The following is a 14,475-nucleotide window of genomic DNA, read 5'->3' on the forward strand; positions in this document are numbered from 1 at the left end:
TTTAGTTTTAAGTAAATTACATTTATTACAGATCATTTTGATACACATAGCACTATCGAAGAGTTTCACTTAAGAGGAGAAACTACTGTGATGGTTGAAAATGAAAGCTATTTTCTAAAAATTTGTTACAAACAGGCGAACGTGTAATTTTTCACTAAATATTTTGAAACAAGAAATCGTTCAATTTTCTTCAACTATAAGATAGTAATTTCAGTTGCATGTAGGAATTTCTTGAATTTTGAAGAAAAAACTTTGAAGAAAAGATCTCTAAAACGTGTGAAAAATTCAATATTTCTTTTAAGACTATATAGGAACGAATTATTATTCGCACTACACAATCTAAATATATCGGTGACGAAAATGGGTCAGGTATGTAGTAATATTCTACTACGTGTGAATCCGTTTCGTTTTTCTCTTCTTGCGTACACCATCGTAGAGTACAGACGTGTACAATAATGGTGAAATACAGATAGATCCTAAAAGCTTGTAATTTAACCTCTTATTAAATGCTTCACCTAATCATTCTTTTCCTGTTTTCTTCTTTTTATTTTATGTATTGAAATTTCAGAGCTCCAGAATGGTGTGTTTACCTAATTCTGAATCAAATTTTATTCGACCAAGAGCTACCGAAGACCATTTCTTGGATGATCACTGATTAGCAGCACGCTCATCGAATGTCGTAAATGTTTAAATCGCTTCCTTAGACTTTCTAATGTTGATGCAACTCCCAAACCTCATCCATTAACACTCTCAGTGTAACGAATAGAAGCACACTTCTGCAGTGGACCCAGCGTTACAGAGTTTGCTACTGCTTGCTACGCATAGTCTCTCACCGAACTACCATTGTAGTCGTATTGTTTGGCAAAGATAACAGGTGAAAAGTATAATAAATTAACTTTTCATCTGTGAAATAAATATTCGCGATCAGCTACCAGTATTAGTGCTGCTAGTAACCGTGGTTCTCCGAATCAAGATTTACAATCACCGGTTACAAGGGTTTCCTTCGAGGCACACAGGAAAACGTGCATTCGCCAAAAGAGACGAGATCAGATTCGGCTCTGCGTGCGTACTGCCTGACACTTCTATACAATTTCTAAAACATCGCTAACACAATACACTTAATTACTTGTGTGATATAATGAAGCAGCGTTCCTTCTTCGCGCCATAGCGCAATTACTGTCGCTTGATGAACAGAAGACAAACATTATATACCCCATAGGAACAACTGCTTGCTATGCTTTATGCTATACAGGTTTGGCGAACACGAGTCACTTGATATATCGTAATTCTTCTGTTGATCGCAACAACCCTTTCACAATTCCTTTTATTTAGGTTTATGAATGGTACATAACGGCAGGAAGATCAGAGGCCGTGGTTTAACCGTCCGGGCCACGAGAATGGTACCTCTATAAATTACCCCCAATCTTAAGTTATGGTGTGCAGCGATAAGATACGTCGCTGGAGGGGCAGGGGATGGGGGCTCCAGTACCAAATAGTCAATTTTGAAGCACCTACCGACCCCCAAGAGTATTAGACTTACCTGGGTATGACGACTCTGCTCGGGTGGACTTAGATTCCAAACAGTCGCGTGAGAACAGATATGAATCCTGTTATTAAATTTAAAGGGGAGAAAAAGATCTTGTAGGCACCGCAACCGTGAGGGGGAGGGGCACTCTACCTCTACCTCTTGTAGAGCGTCCGCCTCCACCACCCGTCCCCGGGTGTGTTTATGGACGGGTGTTGCGGGCGCTCCTCCCGTTGCGATGGTTATCCTACAGGCTGCCCTGCGGGTAGAAATTAGCCTGTCTTCTCGCCGTGACCTGGTCGCGGCAGAAAGCCGGCTTGGAGACGGAAGTAGCCCGGCTTGGACGCATGATCGCGCGCATATGCGACACCAAGAACCGTCAGTGTTCGGGCCCGTTGTAGTACACACGCACGCACCATCATCTCATCGTGAAGATGAGTGACTATCTCATCAATAGTGAACCTCCTGTACAGGTCTTACTACGGAGCGCGGAAGGCTCTGCGGATCGTTATCAAACGGACCAAGGCTCAGAGCTGGAGAGAGCTCCTCTAGATCCTCGAACAGGATCCATGAGGACGCTCATACAAAGTGGTACTGAAAAAACTACGTCCATGGGCGCCTCCAATCACCGAGAGTCTTGATTACCAGTTGCTGAGCGACGTGACCAACGCTCTCTTCCCCATAGTGGAGTAGAGCGAGCCACGTCCCCTGGCAGATCCTAACACCTGGTCTACCGAGCTGGACATCAGTTTGGAGGAAGTAGCTGCAACCATTTGGAGCGAATATTGGCAGATAATTCTCGTTCCAGAACGGAATGGAGTGGTGGGAGGTGTACTCCGGGGTCCCGCAGGGGTCCGTGATAGGACTCCTGCTGTGGTACCTCGAGTACGATACCGTTCCGCGACCTGAGAGCTCCCCTGACGACGTTAACCTAATGTGCTTCGCCGACAACACGTTAGTGCTGACGATACACGCACCTCGGCAGGAGCTGCCATACCCCTGATCAGACTAAGCGAGGTTAATGTCGAGGAGAAGTCCCAGATGAAATATTTGCGGCTGATCCTCGATAGCCACTAATGTTTCGAGAGACACTTCCGGTCGCTGGTTTCGCATGTTGGAGGGGATTATCGGCACTCTGGATCGGCTTCTCCCCAACCAGTGGGGTTCGAGTAGCTCTGTACGGAGTCCCCGTCAGGGCTAGCGACTTAGTGGTCTCTCGGGGCAGTCAAACGGTACTGCATCAGGTTCACGAATAGATGGCACTGTGGATCGCCCGCGGCTATAGGACCATGTCTGAAGAGGCGGCGACTGTTCTGTCGAGACTTCCCACGCTAGGTTTGCTTGAGGAGTGAGGAGGTTCGGACGGAACGAGAAGTAGAAGCCCTCATGCTATTGCAATGGTAGCAGAACATCTAGGCAGTCGACTGTCGAAACTGTCCAACCATTTTTACTGGAGTAGTTTAACAGAGGTTTCGATGGCGTCACCCCTGAATAATGCAGGTTTTGTCCGAACATGTATGTTTCGGACAGTATTCTTTATCGCTGATTTGAAGTCCCGTGACAGGAATGCGAGAAAAGTGGAAGGGGTACACCTATTCTCACCCATACATTCAATTGTAATCCGCCATTCGTCACGGCAGTTACAGACACATGTGAACTGAGTGACGAAGAAGTTAGATAGTTAGATAGAGTAGTTAGATAGAGAGAAATAGTAAGAAATACGTGGCAGGCAGAGTCCCATTGGCGTAGATGCAACATATTACTATTGTACAATAGTTATATCTAATACGGGACAACAATTTTTACTATTTTTTTTACAATATGCTAGGAAAGCATTGGCTATATAATTACTAGTAGAAGTAAATAATATTCTTTTCAGGAGCAAAAATAATTTAATAAAACTATAATTTAAAAATAAATGAAAATGAATTTTGTATTCATTTCAAAAGAAGTTATATACAATGTGTAACGAATAACTGTCGCCACGATTTTTCAGGCATTTCCAATAGTCTGACGAAAAAATGTTTCAGACTAAAATTAATCAGTTTCTGATCGATTATAAATTTAGGTATAATATGTGTTGATGTGCGGACAAAATGTATCCATTGCTTTCTTAAACAGATATATACTTTTCTTTAAGAAAAAACTTAATTCTTTTATTTTTATTCTTCTGTTCGTTCTGTGTTTCTTATATGCGGTAATAGGAATGTCAAATTTGAATATCTTCGGAACATTGTTCTCTTGGGAAACAAGGCTCAATACTTTTCTGTGAAAACTGACTAGAGTCGGATTGTGTCATACAAAATATTTGATTCTATTAAGGAAAATTAATTATATTTCAAACTGTTAATATTACATAATATGGTTTTTTATGTTAAGTAACTCTTATGAGATAAAACAGACGTTTTGTGCATTAAATATAAGCGTAAATGAAACCACAGTAGTATATAATCTCCAAGCTTTATATTCGTATACATATTGAAATAGGGACGCAATTAAAATCTATTCCTACTACTATGGCAGAGGCCGTGGCTAAGGCTCAGAATGTGCGGCTTGTGTGGGGATGGGCGGTCCGATCCCTCTTTGCCCCTGCACCGTCCCGCAAGACTTCAAGTCAGCGGAAAGCGATACAAGCATCGTATTAGAAAGGAAACGCGTTACTGGCACTGTTCTGGCAACCAATACACAGCGCAGCATACTCATGGGTGCAGTGCCTTGGTGGCAGAAATTGGGAGGGAACTCTTGCTGCCAGTTATGAAAAATGTTATGCTCGGTAGTGAGAGGAAGTGGACGACCATGGCCTCTTTCTGCGAACTAGTCATGTTGCAGGAGGAGGCTGCAGGAAGCGTACATGAGCGCGTAGGTGGGGGTCGCGACAGGAGACCTCATATAGCGAATTTCTTTGTGCCTGGCTTCCATAGCTTCTTCAGAATTCTTTCCTATTGCACCTACTGAATGTTTGATAATATCGAATCCGTGACTGAACTGATAACTTGTGTATTAAAGATGTGTTCAATATCATTTTTGTTCTAAGCCACGTTGCTTATTTTCACCCAGCTTTCCACCCATTTATTTGATAGGACTCTTTTGTTTTTCGGTCATGGGACTAATTCCCACGTTTCGTTTATCATCAGGGTCTCATATTTCGTCTTTATTGCACCTAGACATATCTCTTGCACCCGGTAAATCTGACGGGTCAGTCGGTAAGGATTTTGCATTTTCCGGATGCGATTGGCTGTAGATTCTCCTAGGATAGCCTTACTTATCGGTCTTTAATTTCCTCGGCCGACCATGTTCTCTTTAAACAGTGTCAATCTTCATTGGACTTGTTTCTACTTCTGTCTCGCTTTGTTCTTCGAATACGTCGTCTTGTAAACTCTCGGATTGTGCATCCAGTTTTTCCTGACTTCCAAGCTTGTTTCCTGCGTGGATGTTTCATTGAATACCCTCAAATTTCGGTAAAAAAGGAATGTGGCTTATTTCGTTAAATTTACATTCGGTGTCTGATAGGCACTGTAGCAATTCATTTGTGACTTCGATTCGGACTTCTTCCATAAAACAAACGTGGTCCTAATGACGATCTTCCAATTAAGCTTCTACAATTTGTATGTTTCGAAGTCGTCATTGTATTCAACTATACTTGGTTCCATGAGAATTGATAGTGTAATCAGCTCGTTCAGCGACTCCATTTTGTTGTGGAATATACCCTACACAGTAATTCCTTTTTTATTCAAAAATTCTGAGAACTTTTTCGATACGTACTCTTTTGCGTTGACCATTTGTAATCTTTTAATTCTGTGGCTTGTTTGCACGGTGGTTTGCAATCATTTTTCATTACCAATTTCAGCTTAAAGAATATATTGAATTTATTCATGATTATTAGAGATAGTATTCTAATAACACGACATCTCCTGCTGTAGGTAACCAATATACTGTACTATAATATGTATGTAATATATACGACATCTATCGTAATGTTCGACTAATGAGAGTAATTAGAGCCTCAGTCATCCTCTGATGATTGGTTCTCTAGCCATTATACCTGTTGTATCATACTAGAACCATAAAATTATTTAGAGTAATTTCCCAGTTTGCATCGAACCTTCAAGCCGTTCGGATACGTTTGATTTTTATTGAAGTTCGCAAGTACAAATCGATTTTAAACGACACAGTATAACAAGTCAAATCTATAAAACGATAAGTGTATTTAATCAATTTATAGGCACTTCTTGTCTGACAGCACATATTCGCAATGAAAACTAGCGAAGAAATACTAGTAAAAATACCTGATCGCAGGAACCAAACAGACCATTCGGAACCATGGAAAATCCAACAACTAAATCAACTCTTTTCAACACTACAGTTACAATGACCAACACACCTCAGTAAAGAAGTAGCTATCACAACGGACAGACATCGAAGCAGCTATCACAGCAACAAAGAAGCAATCATAACCGATTATGCCTGTGGTATCGGAAAAATTATCTGGAGACAAGCGATTCGATTTATATCTCGAATATCCAACGTGTATGTGTGTTTCTTGAGTGTAAACAGACCGTACACCAACTCCTATCGCAACACGTTACAATAACAGTCAAGAATATCAATATCGTAATAAGACCACTAATCCCCCAGTTACGGATAATATACTATCAAATCTGTGACAATGCATAACCAATGAATGCATGGAAAGAATCTTCATATAAAATAATATTAAATTAAATTCTATTTTCATCCTAAACGACCTCTGCAGCAATACAATCACATTCGTCCGCAACTTTCTTAAAAGCAGCCACATTAAAGTCCACGATCGAAAATGGTGTACATAGCTGGGATCTGTTTTAAGTGTCACTCTTTTCCTTCTTGTCAGAAACGACGTGACCAAATTAATACCTACACCTGCTAATGATTTCCTTTATGACGACGACCTAACAATAGCTTGTAACGGGAAATATCTAAGTACGAATATTATAAAGAATACTTAAGAAACTACGAAGAGAGGCGGACACTATTGAATTAAAATTTCCCTTAACCAAAGCAGAAGCCATAAATTTTAGTAAACTACGTACACACAAATCCTTTCATCTCTATCTAAACGATTAACCAATCAAAGAAATGAAATCCATAAAACTGCTTGACCTACACTTCGACAAAAAACTCACCTATAAAACACACATCTCATACCTGAGAAAATAATGCAATAATAGGTGAAGTATCCTCGGAACAATAGCTACAAACAACTGGGGAGCAGATCACAAGCCCTGACCAACACTTATCGAACCTTAATACGAATAAAACTGGATTGTGGCTGCACCGTTTACCCCTAGATAAAAAAAACTTAGTATTGAAACCTTTAAATACTATCCAGTCTACTGCACTTAGAATAGCAGGCAGGTGCCTTTAGAACTAGCCCCCTTCTGAACATATTACACGGGACACAAGAACCTCCACTCCAATACAAAAGATAATTGTTCACCATATTCCAAGCCAAATAAATGGTAAATTAACCAGGCAACCATTTAATCATGTAGGGAGACAAAGGGCAAATTAACCTTTAGAACTTTTACACTCCGATTCGTGTGGACCTATACAGCAAAAAAGTGTTTTAGGTGTCCAATAGGTTTTTGTTATCGTAGATGATTATACAGAGATGACTTTCGTATACTATCTTAAACAAAAAAAGCAACTTAACACAGGCATTTCAAGTATTCAAGGGTCTGGGTAGAAAATGTAATCGGTAAAAAAAATAAAGACAGTAAAGTAGGACAATGGTAAAAAATGTATAAATTACAATTTAGAAAAATTCTGAAAATCTATTGGGATTCGTCGCCAAATAACTGTATCCTATACCTCCGAACAAAAAAGTGTAGCGAAAAGGGCAAATAGAACAATTATTGAAAAGGCCTGTTGTTTACTACAGGACAGCAAGTTCGATCAAAGATTTTGGTATAAAATACAGACTACAAGCAAATCAGTTAGGGGATCAACGTGGTCGGGTAAAAAAAATGAATTTAAAGCATCTACGTGTATTTGGTTGTAAAACATTTGTTCACATTCCCAAGCAGCTTCGTACAAAACTAGATCCTAAAACAAAAGAATGCATATTTGTAGAATATTGTACAAATTCGACAACATAGAAATTACTTGATCTAGAACAGCCGACGAAAATAACAAAGGCGCGCGATGTAATTTTTATAGAAAACAAGATAGAATAAAAACAGGCACAGGCAAAGATCGATAAAGAAATTCAAATAGAATCGTATGATCCTTTGCAACCAACTTACATTGATAATGAGTCAAATATTCGTCAAGAAGATGAAGAAGAGCAAGATAAAGAATCAGTGGGAATCGAAACCCAAGTTTCGAGTTCTCCAACCTCACCATCAGGTACTAGCGAGTATCTGGATACAGAAGATAAAAGATTCATCACAGTTGGATTTATCGGATAAAACAATCGTTGGAAAATCCAATAGAAAATATCGAAAATAGAATATATCCAGTGCGAAACAGGAAAGTTAAGGAATTTCCTGATATGGTGAGGCATCAAGCCATCACAGCAGCATCTCAACAACCTACATTCATGCAAAAAGCCTTGTCTTCACCTGATAAAGACCAATGAAAACTTGCAATGGAAAAGGGACTTGCCTCGATGAAAGGAAATGACGTTTGGGAACTTGTTTCTCTGTCTGAAGGTAAAAAAATAAGTAAATCGAAATCGGTTTTTAAATTATAAATAATAAAAAGGTTGATGAGTTTAAAGCCAGACTAGTTGCGAAAGATTACTCTCAAATTTATGGTTTAGATTTTAACGATACTTTCTCCCCTATTGTTAGATATTCGACGCTCAGATTATTAATTTCCTTAGCAGCACAATTAAATATGGAAATCGAACACATGGACGTAACGATGGCTTTTTTAAGTGCAAAGTTGAAGGAAGATATCTATATGAAGGAGCCAGAAGGATATTTCCAGGACAATACAAAAGTCTGCCATCTCAAAAAAGCTGTACATGATTTGAAATCAACATCCAAGGTATAAAACGACCAAATGCATATGGTTTTCACCAAATTGGCATTTAGCCATTGCATATCTGCACCGTTTGTTTAACATAAAGGAAAAAATGAAAGTAAAATAATAGTAGAAATTTATGTAGATGATATTCTTCTACTTGGTAAAAGTAAAAATGAGAGAAATTTTTGAAAAAACAACTAACTTCAGAATTTGAGATAAGGGATTCAGTAATAGCGAAATATACATTAGGAATAAAAATTAGTTATAAGAATAATAAGATATATTTAAATCAAAATTCCTAATGAATAATTGTTCTGTCGTTAATACTTTCGTTCCAGTTGGAGAAAAATTAGTTAAGTCCAATTACTTGGAACCACAAATTTTCAACTTTGTTAGGAAAAAATCAACCTCTCTCAAAATCACGGGAATTATCGATGCAGATTTTGCAAAGTATGAAATAGTTAGAAAGTCGTGTACAGGTTTTGCTTTTTTTTTAGGAAACGGCACAATTAGTTGGAAAAGCAAAGAGCAATCCAACGTAGTTGTTTCAACAACTAGCGAAACAGAATACGTAACGATATCAGAGGCATGCAAGGTAGCCAAATGCTTAAAAAATTTATTGTACGAAATCTCGAATAAAGAAATCTGCATCGAAATTTCCAATGATAATCAGTCGGCTCAGGCGTGGACAAATCAGCAAATGTCATATAATAGAACTAAACACATAATCATGAAATCTCATTCTGTATGAGATTAGTTTGCAATTAGTTCCTCGCTTATTAAATTAGTATATTTAAACACAAAGCAAACGACGTGGATATTTTAACAAAGCCGTTAGTAGCAAATAAGCACATAGAGTTTACAAAAGCCTTTGGCCTAAAACATGAAATGTAGCGATTAGAGGGAGTGTTAGAAATAATATACCAATCGCGATATCTCCTATCGTAGGCAGCCAATATACTGTACTGTAATATGTAATTTATGCAACATCTATAGTAATGTTCGACTAATGAGAGTAATTAGAGCCTTAGTTGTCAAAGAGCCTTCAACCCTATTGTATCATTCTAGATCCATAAAATTATTTAGAGTAAGAAACTTCCAATACTTCAATTTCCTAGAATTAAAAGTTCCAATAGTGATAAATGTCTACAGAGATTTAACATACTCTAAATTGTCTTTGATGTTATGATTTGGTATTTTATTATCGAGTAGAACTTTTTTATTTATTTCCACAAGTCAGAATCTTAGCATATCAGCATAGCAAGTATCCAATTTGCTGCTGTTATGCACTGCACTAGGCTATAGAACCAACACCCCTACCAATACTTTATAGGGTAAATCAAAAGCATGGTTTCTGTAATCGAGTCGTGTTCCTGTGTCAAAAATATTTAGCCAGGAATCTATCTGTTTGTAGAATTGATCTTCATAAATGTTTGCATAAAATTACATCTACTACGTCTTGGAGCAGTTTAGTGAGTGGGTGTTGCACTTTTCTCTGCATTGAAATTAACACTCTAATTTCTCTTGTATCCGTTCTTAGAATTGATACAAACTTTTGTCCATTTCGGTGCAATTACGAAGCTCTCAACTCGAATGCTGAAATTAATATTGTGATTGGTGTTTCCATTAAAAACTCACCAGACCCTAACCCTAATTTCCTAGAATGTTTCCAAAACGGACCACCAAACTCGATCTCATTATTCACTGACGGAAGTCGAGATATTCTCGGTAATGTTGGTACTGCTTTCCCAGATTTAAAGATCACATAAATAGTTTTACAGTTTGATCGCAGAATGTCTCGCGATTAATTACGCCTTGAAACATATCTTTAAGCTCTCAGTTGATGTCTGCATCTATTCTGATTGCTTAAGTTCTCTTCTCACCTTCTCTAAATTTAATCCAAGTGTTAAACTTAATTCCATCTGGTTGAATATTAAGAATAGTATTCATATTTTCACTTTACGTAATACTATAATTTACTTCTATTAGATTTTATCACACGTTGGTATTCTTTCCAATGGAAACATCGATATTCTAGCGAAAAAAAGTACTATTAACTTCGCCAGTGCTTTATTAGTTGTAATCTTTCATAAACTCATTTCAAATCAGTTTATGATACGAATTGAAATAAACGTATTCTTTATTTATAAACACGCATCGCACGTAATATACGGGTTGTCACTTAAAATCCTACACCGTTATGCCCATCAGATATCCGCTTGCAAAACTTTACCATTATGCATTTAGAATAAAGATATTTTAAATTTAGATAACCTTAATATGTCTTTAGCCAACATGTGATGGCTGTAAATGAAAAACTATATTTATAATCACGAATAACGTACTAAAATCACCTGTCACCAGAAATCGTACAAGTTGATATAATTGTAACTATACGGAGAATGTTTTTAAAATCCAATATTGGCAGTCCTTTATTTACTTCGTCATTTAAATGTTTTATTAAGGAAACTCCACAAATTACTGTACACAGAGGGTGATAAAGTAGTAATAATGATAAAAATGAAACAAATTTTAATTAAAGAACGATATATAATTATTTACCATTATAAAAACAAAAAAAGTTATAGTAAAATCTTTAAAATTATGTACAGAAGCGAAAACATAATATAATATATAATTAAGAGATAGAAACAGTGTGTACAATTGCCCAAAAGTAATACAAACACCGCCACAATCGATAGAGAAACAAAAGTTCTATTACGCAAAATTTTTAATAAGCAAAACCTTAAGACCACATTACAAAAGGAATGAACCAATAATTTGCCTGATTTGTGCGAAAATTTAGATAAATCTATTTTAAGATAATTACGAATTGTTGAAACCAATCGATGCTACTCTACAAAATATTAAAATGCAGTTTACTTCATCTAATATGTTTATTAGCAATAATAATAAGTCGTTTCATATGTACTATGTTTAATGACGGGCGATTTCAGTATATCATTTTCAAGTATGTTTAATTTGTTAATAATAAATAAAGCTTTTTATTTACAACCATTACACATTGAATAAAGACACATTAATGTAATCATATGGAAATTTTGTTTATTCTAAACGTCTAGTAACAATGTTTTTCAAGTGGATACCTAATAAGCATCATAGTATTAGATTTTAAGTAACACTCACTGCAATTGCCTCAAATATATTAAAACTATTTATGTAAATGCCTACAAAATTGGACATAGAAACATATATGTACTTCGCACATTATAATATTAATATAATGTAAAATAAATCCACAATCTTTATTCGTGCTTGTGCTGTTTCATACGAAATCAATTTTAAGAATATTATAATATACATGTATCGTACAAGATTATTCATATATTTTAAAAACTAATGTACAAACGGAACCAGATTTATTATAAGTACGTATTTATATTGATAAAATTGGATATATTATCAAAATGTTCAATTACAATAACTACAAACTAATACGACTTAGAATTTCTTTAGCACGATAAAGATTTGTTAAATTTACTATATTTGTACAAAATATTTCGTTATTTTAACTTACCAACATAAAAATAAAATTATATCACTTACACCAATACCTTTGTAGATGTAGGTTTTTTTATTAAATGTGAAAAGATACCAATAATTTTATACGACAGGTTAACAATTCTACGCACGAGACTGAAACTTTATATATTTGTGTCAGCTAAAGAAAATTAAAATGTAACTACTTACAAGAAGCACGAGTAGTGAAAAGTCGTATAAATAAAGAGGTAGCGGCACGTGTCTGCTCCAAAAACACGTGGTTCGCTGATGCATGAAAACAAGTTCACGAATACCATTCTTAACAAGATCAATGTCACGTTCCAAATTGTGTTCATAAGAAAAAAACAACTATTACAGTTCATAATAATATGTTCAAACCTTAAACAGATGACACTAAGGAAGGGAGTACTTTAATAATCATATTAACACAACAAAGCCACCGATTATGTTCACGAAACAAATAATATTAATTTTGCACTACCTTTAAGAGAAACATCGAAAAACGACTCGTGACATTGTTTCCCCCTCATTGAAAAAATATTTGTGAATGTAATAGAGCATATTAGCGCCACATTGCGTAATAAGAATGTCGGCCATGCGTCGACAATAATACAATGATTAATGTTGAATATTTAAATGACCAATAAGTAGTGTTTATTGGTCGAGCAAAGTGGGACGCACACGAGACACAGGTATGCAAGAGAGATAGCATAAGCACGTGACACGTGAAACGCACGCTTCTCTAAAATCATGCGGATTTCTTTTCTACAGAAACGAAATACAATTTGATCGGTATAACGGGAAAAAAATAATAATTTGGGACGATAGAAGAAACGTGGAAAGAAAAAACAGTAAATATTGTACGAGAAAAAAACCGAGAGAAGGGAAATAATACTGGCGACGAGAAGTCGAGTAGTTTGGCTAGTGTATGTCTACCAAACGAATGCAGGCAGGCAACAAAAGTGAAAAGACAGTAAGAATGAAGGAGCGAGAAAGAAAAAGAGAATCGTCTCTTTCGTGTACTGCTTACCTCGTATGCCCGGGGATATTGATGACTGCAGTGTCGAAGCTCGAACATTCCACATGCAACATCTACACTACACACCACTATAATAATGACGAGCGGTAATACGACAATGCCGCATTGAAACTTCAGTCGCGCTAGAACCGCCATCACAGTCGACACTCACGCTTACAAGGTATGACACATACTGAGCGCGCCTACCGACGCCGCGCATTTATATAGGCGTCGTGATATCCAGCGCCACACTACTCACGTTCGATACTAAGAACATGGCAAACGCTCTCTGCTATCGTTTCGATAACTCCTCCAAGAATAATCTACAAAGGAATTCAAGAAATTCGACCATAAATACAATAAAATTATGTATTTTATATCCCGTTGTAATAAATACTAATAAATTTATTCAATATTTCTAGGAAAAGTGAATCTCCGTTTCTGCTTAATGATCTGAATGATTTTACTTAACATCGATACCAGTTCAATTCAATATTGTCCATTTTATAATCTCATTTTTTACCGAACCCTTCATTATATTTGTTAAATTGTTTTTAATTCGATACATTTTATTCCATGTAAACACATGTATAAACGAATATAGAAATACGTTAAGCAAAGAATAATTTCAACTATTAATATGAATGTAAAATAAAAAAAAGATGTCGGAACATAATTAAAATCTAAAATCAGTTCATATGGTACGTTTTCATAAATATAAATGATCAACTGTTGTTACTATATATTCTAATGGAAAATTTTACTACTACTAGGATAATATTTCAGAATACTCTAACTTTGGAGAATTTATTCACGATAAATTATTGACATTTTGACAGATATTTTCCGAAGAAAGTTTCTATTGTAAGTAAAACGTTATTTACCACCATTATTATTATGTATACTTTTTAATATTCAAGAATTTATTGAAAATAATTTGATAAAATATTCAAATTTGATTACAAATAAAAATTACCTAACTTCTTTTTTCAGATAGTAACACAAAATTATTATTATTGCTTTCCATTAAAATGTCTTTTTCCAACATCGTCGTTTACATCTTAGGAACTTTTGTCATTCCTTATACTCCTTGTTATCCATTATATCCGTATATTCATACCTTGGGAATATGAAATTTAAATAGTCATTAATTTATTGATTCAACCTCATCCTATTCATATTATAGCTAAAGTACATAATAAATAATGAGTTCTTCAAAACATATAATTCAATTTATTTCACATTGTGAATTGCAAACATTGTATTTTATTTCGTAATAAAAATAACTCCAAGTTCATTCAAACAAAATTGTTTTATTTTAATAAGAAAAATTTTCTCGATTTATAAAATATACACTTTAGAAATGCAAAAGTGGAATTTTGTTTTCAAATTGCCTTAT

The 14,475-nt window shown here is 35.8% G+C and overlaps 1 protein-coding gene across 5 annotated transcripts in view; it reads right to left on the reverse strand.

The window, feature by feature from the left end:
* The window catches only part of Invadolysin (leishmanolysin-like peptidase, invadolysin), a 67,966-nt gene extending 54,715 nt beyond the window's left edge, over positions 1-13,251 (reverse strand). For 3 of the 5 annotated variants that reach the window (XM_076327719.1, XM_076327717.1, XM_076327721.1), the window contains exon 1: positions 13,089-13,251. In XM_076327719.1, the coding sequence (XP_076183834.1) occupies positions 13,089-13,150 (62 nt within the window). In that variant the 5' untranslated portion in view covers positions 13,151-13,251. The remainder of the gene's footprint in view (positions 1-13,088) is intronic. The other 2 variants (XM_076327718.1, XM_076327720.1) reach the window with 1 other exon arrangement.
* Positions 13,252-14,475: the final 1,224 nt, after the last annotated feature.

The sequence above is a fragment of the Ptiloglossa arizonensis genome, chromosome 2, assembly GCF_051014685.1.
Source record: "Ptiloglossa arizonensis isolate GNS036 chromosome 2, iyPtiAriz1_principal, whole genome shotgun sequence".
NCBI lineage: Eukaryota > Metazoa > Arthropoda > Insecta > Hymenoptera > Colletidae > Ptiloglossa > Ptiloglossa arizonensis.